Source organism: Lepidochelys olivacea, assembly GCF_965140295.1.
Source record: "Lepidochelys olivacea isolate rLepOli2 genome assembly, chromosome: 1".
Classification (NCBI taxonomy): domain Eukaryota; kingdom Metazoa; phylum Chordata; order Testudines; family Cheloniidae; genus Lepidochelys; species Lepidochelys olivacea.
In genome coordinates, this window is record NC_140411.1 from 273,116,625 (window position 1) to 273,133,689 (window position 17,065).

Consider the following 17,065-nt stretch of genomic DNA (forward strand, 5'->3'; position numbering starts at 1 on the left):
CTCTCTCCAATTGCATCATATTTAAAGGTTTCAGAGTAACAGCTGTGTTAGTCTGTATTCGCAAAAAGAAAAGGAGTACTTGTGGCACCTTAGAGACTAACCAATTTATTTGAGCACAAGCTTTCGTCCATTCAGCGCACTGTATGTAAGAGAAAATGAGACCAGATTAGATGGAGTTGTTCTGACTTGATTGTCTAGACAGAGGGGAGAGAAATTAAGACACAGAACCCAGAGTACAAGGAAATCATTGTCTCATTCCAAGACAAATCATGGGGACTACATCACAGAGGCCCAATCCTGAGTCTTTTAGCGCCTGAGGCAGAATCCTTTATGCATGCACTGAATGGAGAAGGCACCGGGGAGAAAACTGTGTAGTTGTCTGTTTACTCTTAGATTGGATCAGTTTGGGTTGCTTTGATTTGCTAAAGAACTCTAATGAGTGGGTGCTGTCAGTTTCATTCCAATAAGAAGCAGAGCCCCATGGCCTATAACTAAAATGGGAAATTTACCAAAAGACAGGGAGTGTGAAAACTGAAAGCTCTTAACAGAAAGAGAATCATTGGCATATACATGGTATATAGCTACAGGCTGCTTCCATATAATCTCTAAATATATATATGTGTGTGTGTATTTAGCACTTACCACCAGACAATCCGAGAGCCAACCTTTGCAACTCCCTAAGTTGTGGGAATCAAGAATACCCTCATTTTTCACATTAAATGTGCTTGACTGTTGTCATTGTGAAGAGAGCCGAAAATATATACATTAAACACTGGGACAGAAAGCTTAGCAAAGTAATTTTTCCGAAAAGTTAAAATGTATTCAACCCTACCCGACAGAAAGGAAGAAAGAAAAAATGGTCTGGAGATGTATGGAACAGGACAGAGATAAGAAGGGAGAGGGGATAAAGAAATGGAAAATAGGAATAACCAAGGAAAAGAAACAACTTTCTGGTTACTGAGTTTATTTGATTTATGCTCCTTACATTTCCCAGAACCCCTGTAGCTAGAGTCCCAAGAGGATCATACCAAGGATGATCCTCCAGCAGCAGAGACCACCACATCTTAGGGAAATGACCCATCAATGGCTATTTTGAACATGTTTTCTCTGATATATTGTATATATCAGAGAAAACACCAGCTAATCTGGAGATCTATCATTAAATAGCTAAAAAAAAAAATAAATAGCCCAACAACATACACAAAGCCCTCCAGCAGAAAAAGGGGAGGCTCCTAGTGGCTACTTACAATCCTCACTTTATTTGGAAAACTGTCTTTTGACATTTAGTAAAGTGTTGGTAAATGTGCCCATATTCCAGCACAGCAGTTTGCTTCCATTTTTCTTGCATTAGAATGGGCTGGTGATACTCCAGGGATCCTTCCCATTTTATGAACAATGACCAAGTTAAGTTTGGGAGCCCCTAAAAAACTCTACCAATGACATGCCTCAACACCTCGCCCCCCCCCCCCAAAGTGGTCCTGTGCAGAGGAGCATGATCACAGCAGACAAAAGTCAGTGTGGTAGAAAGCAGAGGAGAACTTAAACGTTGTTATTCATGCCTGCCCCAAAATAATAATGCTGACTCTGGCAGAGCCTGTAGTAAAAGTTGCAAAACACTTTACAATATCTGTTTCCAGATGCTTAAAAAATGAGAGCTAAGCAAAGACTGGGAAATATTGTCCCAGCTATTCATTCCAATTTGGCAGTGCTCACATCCCAAACTGGAGTGCTCAAGCTTTACTAATGTAAATACTTGTAAGAAGGGTATTTTTACCTTTAACAAATGAATATTCTCACAAAACATCATCAACGGTATAAACCGTTGTCAAATTCAAATTGCACTGTCCTAGCTCGTTACAGGAGTCCTGTGATATCTGTTTCCTGAGTGGATAATTTATATCACTAGCTACCACCAGGCAAAATGAAGTACTGTCAGCTTTGGCACTTTTAACATGAGTCTTGTGATATCTGACTTTTCACTTAAAGCCCCAGCTCCTGGAAACAAATGATTTAAGGAAATCCGAGATTCTCATATAAAGTAAATTTCTAGCTCTCTTGGCTCTGGAGAAAACTTGAAAAATGCGACCCAAGTGAGACTCTACAGGATCAAAAGACAAAGAAAAATACCTCAAACCTTTTTTTTTTTGCAGTCTTATGATTTTTAATTTTAAGCAAATCTCATGGTCCCGACACGTCTTTTGAACACTGCAGCTGGCAATCCTGGAAGTGTGACTACTGTAATTACAGTTAAATATACATTCTGAAATGCACACCATGTTGGTTAGTTAACTCTCAGAGAAAAAGGTCAGGATCTGTCACGCCCTCACACCGGTGCATGAAAGTGAGAAGGGGCACTCAAGGCGAGACCCCCCCTCATTCAGAGCCTGTGCAAACGCCTGTATCAATTTTTATCACGGCAGTACCTGAGAACTTTGTATTTGACTGTGGCACATGTGCAGTTTCACCTTCCTCGGTCTCTGCGTTGGGAAGTAGCAACGGATAAGTAAATGCAGTATGAAGAAAAAAAAGAAGGGAATGCTATTGACAACTGCTTTAGCAGAAGGTGACGTTTAGTCTGTTGCACATGTTTTCCCATGGGGTGGCTCAGAGCCTCTATTCGTATTTTAAAAAATAAATCGGGAAACAATGGCTTTATTTTTGCCCAAACCAAAGTGGATCTTCGTGGACCAAAAGTCTCATAAGCTGAAAAGTGAACACACTTGAAAGAGCTTTGCTGGTCACCTTTACAAAGAAGATTGCTGGTAACACTCAGATATATTCTCAAGGGCGCGTCAGCTTTTTGGGTGTAAAACAAAACAAAGCCAATGGATAGTCTTTTTAACAATCACACTGTCCATTAGACTCTTAAGTCACTTCAGCACCTCTGCAGACATTACCCAATAGCACTAGTGACTTAGTAGCAGACAAGTGACATTTCACTTTTACAGTAGACAAGTATGGGAGGGGAGTTCTGGATATTCCTCAGAATAATTTCTTATTCCACGGATCACAGGAAGCAGTTAGTAAATTATTGCCATTTGCAAATGCCACACAGTACAGAACATATTTTCAGTACATTTTGAAATGCATCGTTTGTGAATTCAAAAATCATGAAGCAGACTTCCACCCCCAAAATAGCAATCTCCAAGTCCAACTATTTTTCCCAAGCTAGACATTCCACTCGCCTTGCTCCATTCCCCATCTCAAACTCTCAGTCCTCCAGACTCCACTTACTGCATCATTAAGGGGACGGGAAGTGCTGGTTAGCTCAGTGGTGCAGTCTTCCACATTCTCTCCCTGTTTTTTTTTGCCAGAGCACTTCCTGGCTGTGCATGTTCTCAAAGCCCAGAGCTGTGTGCACAGGAAATGCAAGCAGCTGCTGCAGAGACCTACTCAATCAGGAGAGCAGCCTCTGATGACTACCGCTGGGAATTACAAGTGGCTCAGCCCAAATTCCTCAGCTGTCTACAAGAGCAACATTTTAAAAGAGCCTTAAATTATGACTTTTGTGATAGTATTGTGACTGTTGGTAAAACTGACACCTGAACCACAACATTCATCTCTGTATTTGGATTTTGGCCTCTGCTAGAGTTCGTGGTAGAGAGTTTATTCAGGGATTTGATTCAGGCCCATCTCTGTTTACTATAGTGCAGTTTATATTATTAAATATATACAATGTAAAATACATCATGCACCACATTGCTCAGTTACAGTTGTAATAGAACTTTATGATCTGTACTGCCTAGGGTTGCCAATTTTGGTTGGACATATTCTTGGGGATTTCATCACATGACAGTCTTTAATTGAAGATGAATCTTTAATTCCTGAAGATGTCAGGACAATCCTGGAGGGTTAGCAACCCTAGCACTGCCTATATATTATTTTGAATATATGGTCTCAACATTGCAACAACAGAGTTTGCATTAAGACATTCATATACCAGAGAAGGCTCTGAACCCAAACTTCAGATATCAGTAATCCTGAACTTTGGCGTGTTGGAAATCCAGACCTGGATCTGGCTCTAATTGTAGCAAATAATGATGGTCCTTATCTTTATAATGAGCATAACCAACATCTTGGCTCAAAACACCCTGAATATTCAAAACCCACATGCTAACTTTGTTGCTTGAACCTGTTTCTAGCGTATCAGTATATAACACATACAATGTATATGATCTCTTATATACAATATATTTTTTGAAACATGCCATATGTCACATCAATGACTTCTGTGACTGCTACCATGACACACCCCTGAAAAGATGAGATTGAAGACCCTTTATAGAGAGAAAGGAAGGATGGTCTTGTGGTCAAAGTGCTGGCCTGAACCTTAGGAGACCTGGGTTCAGTCTCTGGCTTTACCACAAAGATGCTATGTGCCCTTGGGCAAGTCACTTAATGTCTGTGTCTTGGTTTTCTGAGCTGAAAAATAGAGTTAATATTTTTCAAAGCTCACAGGTGTTGTGAGGATAAATTCAGGAACGTTTGTGGAGTCCTCAGATACTATGGTGATAAGAAGTGTATATGTAAATAGGGGCCCACACAGACAAGTTGCTTGATCTATACCAACCCTCACAGACAAGAGCTCTGATCCCCTGTCCAGTTGTTAAGCCCTCCCCCCAGAAAATGATCCATATAGATTACTGAAGTGTCCATGGGGACTCACACACCTTTTGTTGCCCAGCACCTCACAAAGCCTAGGGTGGTCCCTGATGAGTTGTAGGAAAAGAATGCTAGTGATCTCCTAGTCCAGGAAAACATGCCTCAAACACATTTGATGACATTTATCATCACCAGAAATCTGTGATATCTTTAGAAAACAGCTGTATATTAGTTCCTCTGTTTACTTGTGTGTATAAATGTAATGTTAGGAGAACATGGGTGAAATGTAGTATGCAATGTTTGAGACCAGTTAAAAAAAGAAAGCAATTAGTGGTAGATAAACCTACCTATGACATCTTCCTAACGGTCACAAATTGGTGACATGAAAATAGAGTAGCTGAGGTAGAACATTAGAACTTGCATTGCGGGAAAGTGGCTGAGTGGTTGCAGTGAAATAGGATTTTGATTTGACTGAGTTGTACTATATGCAGTACAACTGGGTACTATTTATTAGCAGTGCTCAGAGAGAAGGAGATAGGTTTCATAGCGCACCGCGTATGGCAAGCTGCATTGTAAAGAATGTACATATGTGCTGTGAGTGAGGCAAGGGGGGCTATGAAGTACTTATCTCATGAAAGGCTTAACCCTGCCAGTTTGACCCCATTTAAGTCAATGGGAGTTAAGGGCACTCTCCCCCCCAAGGAATTGCTCAGCACCTTGTGGCATCAAGTCCTCAAACCACATTGTGTATGGTGCACACAGAACGCACAAGGGCTCTACAGGATTTAGTCTCATTCACTGTGAATATTTTAGGGTAGGTTGTGAGACCTCCACCTCCTACGGATCTCGTAAATTACATGTGATGAGGGCAGACTAATGGTGTCTACCAAGTACTATATCGTTCTACAGCACTGAGTCAATTCTCATTGCTGAACAATTTAAAAGGGAAACAAAGTGAAGGTGGCACTGGTTACATGTGCATTACAATTTGGTCTTTAATTATACAATCATATACTCTCCCTCAAAGAAAAGGAGTACTTGTGGCACCTTAGAGACTAACCAATTTATTTGAGCATAAGCTTTCGTGAGCTACAGCTCACTTCATCAGATGCATACTGTGGAAAGTGTAGAAGATCTTTTGATACACACAAAGCATGAAAAAATGCTTTGTGTGTATCAAAAGATCTTCTACACTTTCCACAGTATGCATCTGATGAAGTGAGCTGTAGCTCACGAAAGCTTATGCTCAAATAAATTGGTTAGTCTAAGGTGCCACAAGTACTCCTTTTCTTTTTGCGAATACAGACTAACACGGCTGCTACTCTGAAACCACTCAGTCTTCAGCAATTCCAATTCTAGAGTCAGTAGTTGGCTGCTTCCTCAGGGTCCAGCGAGATAGGGAGTCTGGCTGTAGGACACAACTCAGTCCTGCATTATTCAACCATTGAGCCCATAGTGCTGCCTCCATCTTCCACTATTTATAGCCTTTTTTCCCCACTGTGCTCCAGCTGGCTGATCATGACCATGAATGTGTGGACCTTGGTAGTTTGCTTGCCCTTAATGAAAACCCTCTGCACAGCCCCAGAGACAACTATTCAGCATGCCTAGTAACTACCACCCCTCTAGGCATTCTGGGAACTTCTAAATGCTCTGTGCTGTTCTCTGCACATGCATACAGACAGAGGATTCAGCAAAAATCCCTGCTTCTTCCCCACTGTTTCTCCCCACCCCTTTAGGCTTTTTAAAGAAATAATTTGCTGCAGTAGAAGCATGTAGGTAACATACACTATACATTGTGTATACTAAGTTTAGTGTTTTAAGGGTGGGAATTATATATATGTCTATACATAATATATATGAAACAGACTTTTGATGTTACTGTAAATTTCTCTGTTTAAAAGAAAAGCATAGGAAACATTTACAAATTCATTTTTATATTGCTAGTGCCAAAATTACAAACAGATGTTTGATGATTGTACCAAGGTTTGCATCACATGTGTCACTTATGATTCATTTTAATTAATCCAAAACGATTTCCCATTTCTCATTCATATATGAAGCTTGAAGATGTGGGTCACAGATATTTGAAACTTGAAGTGTTCAGTCTAAAAATACACCTTGAGGTCTAGTCTCTAGCGAGTAACCCCTTCAGTGGTAATACAAGCATACATACTGAACATGTTCCCTGGGCATCAGATAATATTACAATTGTATTGTTTCTAGTGTGCCATACCTCCCTACCTTAACTGCTTAAATCACATACACTATTTTATTTAAAAATAAATAGAAGTCCTTTATTGGCAACTATAAGGTACAGATATTAATGGGAATACAAATGATTTAACCATTTTAATATTTGTGTAAAAATCTGATAAGCTCTTTGTTTTACAGTAAACCCCTCTTATGACAGAATTGTTTCAACTGAAAAGTGCTATTTTAGCACATGTTCATAATCATCAGTGTTATCACAACCATGCCTCTTGCTGAAGGCAAATTTGTATATGAACCAAGTAACATGGCTAATGCACTGAGGCCCTGATCCTGCACCATAGAAATCAATATGAGTTTTGCCATTGACTTTAATGAGAGTAGGATCCAGCTCTAAGTTAGGGGTAATGTTTTTTAGCTGTGAAATGTGGAGAAGCTTATGCCATATCGGACAGTTCCATGCCCTGAACACAGATGGAAGAGTATATGATGCCAATTTGATTCTTACCAGTGTGACAGGGAGTGCTCACCTCCTCAGTGCCTCTTGTTGGCTGGGTGTGATGCTGGAATCTTTTTTCACTTACTGCTGGTGCCCTCTGTAGGTAGCTGACCTCGCTAGGCACATCTTCCGTGGCTCAGCCCTCTGGCTAAGTCAGACAGTCAAATGGATGAGCCCCTTGTAGGCTATTGAAGTCCAGAACAAAAGTCTTTCAAACCCCAGCTCAAGCTGGACTCAGCCCCTCCTTCCTGAAGGTGCCTTCTCTCTTCAACACCTCTAGACGCCTTTAAATCCAGTTCTCTGATCAGACTTCTAAAGGAGCCACTTAGGCTACTTCACTACTGCCAGTGGGGGAAACTCAGGCCCATCCACTACTCCAAGTCCCAACCCAGGGACCCTATATACAGCAGCCATATACCACTGCTTCCAGTTCACTGCTGCTATTCCCTGAGCCTTTTCCCACATAGCCCCTTTCCTTTCACCCATTAACTTAAGGTTACAGCTCTTAGGTTCTCTCATTCTTAGGGCCAGTAAATCAGCCCATCAAGCGTCCGGTCTAAGCCAAGCCCCCTTCCTCATCCCTCTTCTCCCAGTCAGAGACTGACATGCAGAGCCCCTACAGCTCCTTTTATCTGAGTCTACTGGGCTCTGATTGGCTGCATCTATGCAGTCTCTCTAGGCAGGCCTGGAGGACCCAACTTCACTGTTCTTTTCTTGGACTGGGGTGTGGTTGGGGCTCTCAAAGGGCCAGTTACAACCTGTCACAGCTAGTCATCTTGTTCTCAGAAGGTAGCACTCATAACTCATCTCAAGCAGGATGGTTCTGTTGTACAAAAGCTTTTGGATGTTAATGTAATTAAGAATCCATTGATTAAATGTATATTATGCTTAGTTTTGATAAATATCAGAGCCAAAATATTTAAACTTGGTTGCCTAATATTAGACAACTTTCATATGGATTTAAAAGCCTAAAGTTGAAAAGCCCAAATCTGAAAACTTTGTATCGGATGTTTTATGTTTCAGGTTGGCAATGATCAGACAAAGTCTTGATATATAACACAGGGTCTTTAAAAATAGTATGCTTAAAAGAAGCCCAGGCTTAACAAAAATAGGTGCCCAAAATTAGGCCCCTAAATCCATATTTAGACACCTAAATAACTAGCCTTATTTCCAAAGTTGCTGAGCACCCAATAGCTGCCATGGAGGTTAGTGGGACTTGCTAGGTGTTCAACAGTTTTGAGAATCAGGCCACTGATGTCCCTACATATGGGTTTGGGAGCCCAACTTCAGGCATCTATTTTTGAAAATTTTGGCTAAAGTTTGTAATTAGTCCTATGTGGAACATTCATGGTAGTACAAGGATGATATACAGCTATGTGAGCCCCTCTATGATCTGGTGCATGCTGGATTTGTGAAAATAACTGACATTTTGGTTCATAGAGGCTGAAAGTGAAACATCCCTACCTTGTATGTTTGTTAAGAAGTAAAAGTTAGACAAAAAGGCACCTTTACCTGGAACATCCACAGGATCAGGGATTCCTAGTTCTTGTTGGCTATGATGGTCACCATTAACAGTCTATATTTATCCACAATTACTACAGCATTGCATAACCACAGCTTATTTTCCTAAGCTAAGAATAGGGAAAACTTGTTGTTTTAAGTTTAAGGAAATAATTGTGCTACCTCAGAAGGCACCGTTTGTGGTAACTAGTGTCTTTGTAACGGTGGCCACTCCATATGAATATCCATAGCTCATGTTCCATGCACTTTGGGACTGAGATTTGTGAACACATCAAACCCACACCAATACTGATGTGGAAACGCTGCACAGCCTTAATTCAAGAGTTAAAAGAGGAACATAGAACACATGAGATCTTCAATTATCTGAAACTCAAAAAAGAGTCCTAAAAAAAGTGACAGGTTTCAGAGTAGCAGCCATGTTAGTTTGTATCCGCAAAAAGAAAAGGAGGACTTGTCACACCTTAGAGACTAACAAATTTATTTGAGCATAAGCTTTCATGAGCTACAGCTCACTTCATCGGATGCATGCAGTGGAAAAAGTGGAAACTAGTCAAATTACAAACGATGACTATAAACAAAGAACACAAGTATGTAGGGACAAAATTAGAAAGGCCAAGGCACAAATGAGATTAAACTAGCTAGAGACATCAAGGGTAACAAGAAAACATTCTATATATGCATTAGAAGCAAGAGGAAGACCAAGGACAGGGTAGGCCCATTACGCAATTGGGGGGGCCAAGGGGGAGGGAATAATACCAAGAAATGTGGAAAAGGCAGAAGTGTTAAATGACTTTTTTGTTTTGGTTTTCACCAAACAGGTTTGTAATTATTGGACGTCTAACATAGTGAATGCCAGTGAAAATGAGGTAGGATCAGAAGTTAAAATAGGGGAAGAAAAAGTTAAAAATTACTTAGACAAGTTAGATGACTTCAAGATGCCAGGACCTGATGAAATACATCCTAGAATACTCAAGGAGCTGACTGAGGAGATAACTGAGCCATTAGCAGTTATCTTTGAAAAGTCATGGAAGATGGGAGAGATTTCAGAGGACTGGAAAAGGTCAAATATAGTTTCCGTCAATAAAAAAGGAAATAAGGACAGCCCAGGGAATTACAGACCAGTTAGCTTAACTTCAGTACCCACAAGGATAATAGAGCAAATAATTAAGCAATCAATTTGTGAACACCTAGAATATAATAAGGTAATAAGCAGCAGCATGGATTTGTCAAGAACAAATTGTATCAAACCAAGCTAACAGCTTTTTTTGACGGGGTAACAAGCCATGTGAATAGGGGGAAGCTGTAGATATGGTATATCTTGACTTTAGTAAGGCTTCTGATACTGTTTTGCATGACCTTCTCATAAGCAAACTAGGGAAATACAACCTAGATGGAGCTACTATAAGGTGGGTGCATAACTGGTTGGAAAACTGTTCCCAGAGAGTAGTTATCAGTGGTTCACAATCAAGCTGGAAGGGCATATTGAGTGAGGTCCCACAGGGATCAGTTCTTGTTCTGGTTCTGTTCACTATCTTCATCAATGATTTAGATAATGGCATAGAGAGTACACTTATAATAATTGCAGACAATACAAAGCTTGGAGGGGTTGTAAGTGCTTTGGAGGATAGGATCAAAATTCAAAATGATCTGGAGAAACTGGAGAAAAGGTCTGAAGAAAATAGGATGAAATTCAATAAGGACAAATGCAAAGTATTCCATTTAGGAAGAAACAATCAGTTGCACACATAAAAAGTTGAAAATTACAACGTAAGAAGGAGTACTGCAGAAAGGGATCTGGGGGTCAGAGTGGATCACAAACAAAATATGAATCAACAGTGTGACACTGTTGCAAGAACAGCAAACAATCAGGAGTGTTGTAAGCAAGACATGAGAAGTAATTCTTCCGCTCTACTCCATGCTGATAAGTCCTCAGCTGGAGTACTGTGTACAGTTCTGGGTGCCACATTTCAGGAAAGATGTGGACAAATTGGAGAAAGTGCAGAGAAGAGCGACAAACACGATTAAAGGTCTAAAACATGACCTGTGAGGGAAGATTTTAAAAAATGGGTTTGTTTAGTCTGGAGAAGAGAAGACTGAGAAGCGATATGATAACAGTTTTCAGTACATATGGTTGTTACAAGGCAGAGGGAGAAAAATTATTTGCCTTAACCTCTGAGAAAGAAGAAATGTACTAAATTACAGCAAGGATGGTTGAGGTTGGACATTAGGAAAAACTTTGTAACTGTCAGGGTGGTTAAGCATTTGAATATATTGCCTAGGGAGGTTGTGGAATCTCCATCACTGGAGATTTTTAAGAGCAGGTTAGACAAACCCCTGTCAGGGATGGTCTAGATATGAGTGCAGGTCCCCTCCAGTGCTACGATTCCATGAGGCTGTACATTATAGGATTTAGGTGTGTAGGGCACTCTAGTCTATTCTATCCACATATGCCCTCTGCCTCACCATCTCCACTGCTATTTATGCCTATGGTAGCTGGGTGTGCAGTGTGTGTACTCTACACATCAACGCAAGTGTAGATTTATACTATATCGGAATAAAGTCTCCACAATGGTTACATAAATTATTTATCTCTCCTTGGTTTCAGGCATGGTCACTCATTATCCAAAGTTTGGCAGGTAGTGCTGGAAATGTATGCAGTTAGCGAACAGAAACATTTTTAAATAACAGTGATAGTTATAAAGCTCAATTAAATATATTACCAAAGGAATGCCTCTTTTGATAGTTTGCCATAATTCACCAAAGTAAACTCTCTCTCTCTGTGTCTACAGAGGGGGTTGGGAGTTATTTTGGTGAATTGCGGCAAACTATTAAAAGAGGCATTTCTCTCTATATAAAAAACAAGGACTTTTCACCCCAAAACTGGATTTCAGGATAGAAACACAGGCTCCAAACCTGCAAACATTTATGAATATGACTAACTTTAAGCGTGTGCTTACATGTTTACAGCATCAGGGCTTGATGTTGCAGAGTATTTTTTATTTTATTTTAAAAGAAAAAACATGAAAAGAAAAATTGTTCTTCATCAGTTTGCAAACAACATAATAGCCAGAATGTATCACCATATCGGAGACATACCAATAGAGTGACCTTTCAGAGACAACTCAGGACTGGGTCAGACTAAAAACATCCATCTAAGAAGTTCAAATCCTTTCTGAGGAGATTTCAAGTATATTTTATATTAGTTTACAGTATTACCGATAGAATGTCTGTCCTAAACAAGTCCAGAGAGTTCTACTTCTGTTCATTGTGCATACAAAGACATTATTAGTATCTATAAATTATCTCTGCCCTCTCTCATACAATATTTTGCATTTTGTTAAAACCAGACTCATTAGTTAGGAAAGAAAATAGGTAACTTTATATCTGTTGTGAGGTTTTCATCAGACTAAGTCATAGCACAAAAGGAAAATTGGGCAAAGCTTGTAATATTCAACACTAAGTAATTTTATTTCCATTACTTCATCGGAGCTACATATCAGCTATTCAGAAAATGGTCCCAAAGAGAGTCTTTAATTTAAATTGTCCGATGTTCTTTTGGCATCCCTGCATTCTGACATTTCGGCATACTGAAACCCAGAGATCTGTTCTCCATAAAACTTGGATCTAGCTTCAGCTTAAAGAAAAATGTCTTTTTCTGTTTTGTTTTTTTAAGGTGGAGTTGAGATATTGTCATCTTTACTGCAAGTTTGTTCAAGTTTGTTCAATCATTCTCAGCTTCAATATTTTGTGTGTATATAGGAGTGATGGGGTGAAAATGAAAACTACTAGCAGCTTCTGAAGTTAAGTTCTGATTTTGTCGCCCATTAAAATCAAGGGGAGGTTTTGCCTTTCACTTGAGTGGGGGCAGGATTGGGCCCATCTAATATTTTTTGGAGACTTCATTTACTTGCAGTAACTGTAATTAAGCAAAGTAACTGTAATTAAGCATACCTCTAAAATCGAGCATAATCTAAGAGGTAGGAATGGTTTCTGTTCACAGAAGCCCTGTATGCAGTGAAAATAACAGACAGAAATCTAGGGCCTGATCCAGCTAATCTGATTCTTCAAGGAATTCGCTAAAGCCAGGGCAATAAATTGGATTAGAAAGGGTTTGCAAAATTGAGTCCCTTACACTGTATAGAATTATAGGTTTGAAAAATTCTCAGAAAATGGTGGAGTGGAAATATGAATAAATGTCTTTTGACATGACATGACAAAATGAAAAGCACGGCCCCCTTTTGACTGGATGGGGACTGAAAAACTCTAGGAAAGATCTGTTTAAAGCCGCTCAGAAAATTAATCCTTGAGAGGGCTGGTTTGTTGAAAAATTAAATGTTGCCAAGAAAAATCTTGGCCTTCTTCAAAGCTGGTTAATGCTTTTGGAGCTGATTGCTTCTCCTCTTCTCCCTCCACAGGCCTGGAGAAAGTGCCAAGGGATCTTCCCTCAGACACAACCCTGCTCGATTTACAGAACAACAAAATCACTGAAATAAAGGAAGGGGATTTCAAGAACTTAAAGGATCTCCATGTAAGTGAATAATGAATTGACAGTTGTTGAAAATGGGAGGAGGAGATGATGCATTTTAGAGCTGTAATTTAGAGAAAGAAACTTGAGATATGTTAATGCTGTATCTTCTACACTTCACACTTATACTGTGCAATCAAGCAGCAATACCCCCTTTGCTTCCCATTCAATAAGTTAGGAAATGCTGCTGCTAAGATCATATTCTTTGCCTGATCATGTCGGTGCCCCTCTTTGAATAACTGGACTGGCTCCCCCTTCTTCACCACATCAAGTCTGAGTTTCTTGTCATCAGCTTCAAGGCTCTTCAAAACTCTTTCTCCACCTGTTTAGCCAACATAGTTTCATTTCAAGTTGTTCTTCATCCCTTCTACTTTGCTAACAATGCCAGTGGTGATGCCCCATTTGTCCACAGCACCATCTCTGGGACTGCTTATGTTCCTCACAGAACACGTGTCTATGTGCTTTGCTGGATCAGGGTCTTACTGAAGTGCTCTACAAGACCCACTCCCTCTTGTCATTCGAGTTCTTTCTTACTACTTCTTACACTTCTGCCATGATGCCTACATAAAATAAACCAATGAACATATCCATTTAATAAAGAGAAAAAATCACTAGATAAAATCTTGGCCCCATTGACATCAATAGGGTCAGGATTTCACCCACCATCTTTGTTGCTGTCCCACGTTTTCTTGTAAAACCATCTTTATTTTCTTGTTTCCCCCTTGTTCCCACATGTCTAATTTAATTTGTAAACTCTTCAAGGAAAGGTTATGTCATCCCTTTAATTCTGAGAGCCCCCAGGAACACATTTGGGCACCAAAAGAAAAAAAATACATAAAATTAATACTAACTATTACCTTAAATTGAGTTAGCTATTAATATAAAAGGTGGAGAACATTGTTATCCTTCCTGAAAAAAACAAACTAGTTATGTAATGTGCCTGCTTGAGCAGTCAGCATCATTACGCCCAATAAACATTGCTCCTCACCTTTGTTGGGCCATTTAGATTCTCTAGTTATAGGTTTTCACCTGCTGCAATTACATATTTCTAAGGGTCTTATTAAAAAGGGTCTTATTAAAAAACACACTTGTCTACCTGTTGAAGTGTATCTCAGAGATTATGGTGATGACATACCTCTGTACAGCTTGTGGATCATCAATTATTTATATAGCCCAGATATTTCTCTAACTGTGATGTCTGGGATATACTGGTATTTGACTGGCTCTCGCCTCATACTTTATAGTGTGGTGTTCAAATGATGTTAGCACACTGCATTTACTGTATAGTAAGGACCCATATATACTACAGTCACGAGCTACATTGTTCCAAGGCCGAAGCAAAGCCACAGTCCCATGCAGACTACTGCATGAGCAAACCAGCTCTATTTAGATTGCAAGCTGTTTGGGGCAGGGCTGTCTCCTATTCTGATTGTACAGTGCCTAGCACAATGGGGCACTGTTCTTGGTTGGCTGCTCCAGAGTTAACAACTCTTGCAATTTTAACACAAGTCTAGGAATACTTGTTGCTTTTCTTAAAGCCTCAGCTCCTGGAGAGATGGAATTAGGTGAGGATCTCAGCATTCATTCAAAAAAAGGTTGTGAAGAAAAGTTTGAAAATGTGACCCGAGTGTGACCTGAAGACTTAAAACACAGAAGTCAGACAAATAAAACTCCAATATTATTAATTTTAAAAAAAACCCTCTTGATTTTGAAGCCATATCTCGTGATTTTTTTGGTGCCTGAATCATGAGTTTTGTATGCTTGGAGTTGGCAATATTGCATCTAGGCACCACCATAATGAAATAATCTAATAAATTGCTTAGGAAATTAAAGAACTTTCATCAACTTAAAAAACTGCTTTTACTTCTAAGTCCCCTAAGAAGGTGTTAGAGATTTAATATCAGATAAGGATACCATCATCAGCTGGCAAAAACAGCCCTGAATAATGTTATATTATCATTTATTATGGCTGATTATAATTTGAAGAACTTTTTACAGTCCACTCCTAATTTTAGTGAATAACAAAGAGAGTCTCTGAGATGGAAGTTTCTACATTGTTGTCACATCATATGTGTGCAGTTTGCTAGTCCACATTTTGAAAAAAAAAAAGGCATTACAAAAAGTGAAAAATATTCCTAACATCTTAACCACTGCCTTCTTGCTCTGGAGCTGCAAACTCTTAAGATAAAAATCCTGCATCTATCCCATTCAGATAGTGATTTTTGCTTGATGCGCTGACCTAAGATAAGTTTCAAAACGAGAATAATGCTCTTTTTGTACCACACCTAGCACGGCGGTAATGCCAATAAATAATAAATAAATAATTAAATGATAATAATAAACTCATCTTTCCATAACATTGCTAATAGAGAGGACAACTGAGTAATTTTCTTTGTTCTATTTCTGTGCTTTGTCAGAAAAAATTACTGAAGGACTGATTCTCATTTACATTTAAGACCCTTTACACCACTTTGCATGGTCCCAAGTATCAGAGGGGTAGCCGTGTTAGTCTGTATCCACAAAACCAATGAGGTGTCTGGCGGCACCTGGAAGACTAACAGATTTATTTGGCCGTGGGTAAAAAAACCCACTTCTTCAGATGCATCTGAAGTTTATGCCCAAATAAATCTGTTAGTCCTTCAGGTGCCACCAGACTCCTCGTTGTTGTTACACCACTGTGACAGTGTCCAGACACCCTAAAGTGAGCAGAAATGTAATTTACACTATCACCCATAAAACAGAGAAAATGGAAGTTTAAAATAAAAAAAACTTTATGGGATTGCTTATTCTCTCAATGGCTGAGATGAGAATCCAGCAAAACTCTAATGAAGTCATGGGAGTTGCTGTAGGTTTACATGCCCGTTCAATTGAAAACACATACTCTGTTTTTACTCATTTTAGGTTTGCTTTCTTTTTCTTGTTTCAGTGGACAGGATCATTATGAATGATTCATTTAGCTGTGACTACATTTAGGGAAACATAATACAGACATTGAAAATATTGTGTTTTTTTGATCCAATATCGGACATTGCACCTCACAACATTCATATTAGCATTGATAATAGCACTGCTTCCTACTGAAGTCTGCTGTTGGACAAGAAATCAATCTGCTTCTAGCTGAGCATCAGAAAGAAGAAACAATGAGAGGCTTTACGTATTATAATTAAAGCTAGATTGTCACCATCCAGCTTCCATTTTGTTTTCATGTAAAATTTGCACATGTGCACAGACTCAGTAATTGTTGACCTTATTATCTTATTTGTGTCTGAAAATTCCCATACATAAAGTGAAGGCAGTATAAGAATTTGGCCCTAAAGAAATAATGCACTCAAAAAGGTGCATGTTTGTTATCCACTCCTGAAGTAATATTACCTCCTTTCCTAGTTGGTAGTCTGTGCCTGCAGTGAAAGACAAAACCATCTCCTGCACCTACCATGGCCCACTAAATGGGAAAAGGGATTTATACAAGGAAGATGGTGATGGAAGCACACGGTCTATGACTTATATAGAGAACTGTTATAAATTGTCAGCCACAGTTAAATGGGTTTGAGGAAAGATAATTCTATCTTGGAAGTGTCTATGATACCAAGATTTATTTGTTCCTCTTTATTTTTTTCTCTCCTCCTGTCTCCTTTCGGCACTATTGATGGTCTGTGCTTAGGTATCCCAATGTCCATGCCAAGCCACTGCTCAAACTGGGCATTATGGGA

The 17,065-nt window shown here is 39.4% G+C and overlaps 1 protein-coding gene across 1 annotated transcript in view; it reads left to right on the top strand.

The window, feature by feature from the left end:
• The window catches only part of DCN (decorin), a 44,841-nt gene that overhangs the window by 11,714 nt on the left and 16,062 nt on the right, over window positions 1-17,065 (top strand). Inside the window, exon 3 of the mRNA XM_084639254.1 lies at window positions 13,246-13,358. Coding sequence (XP_084495380.1) covers window positions 13,246-13,358 — 113 coding nt within the window. The remainder of the gene's footprint in view (window positions 1-13,245; window positions 13,359-17,065) is intronic.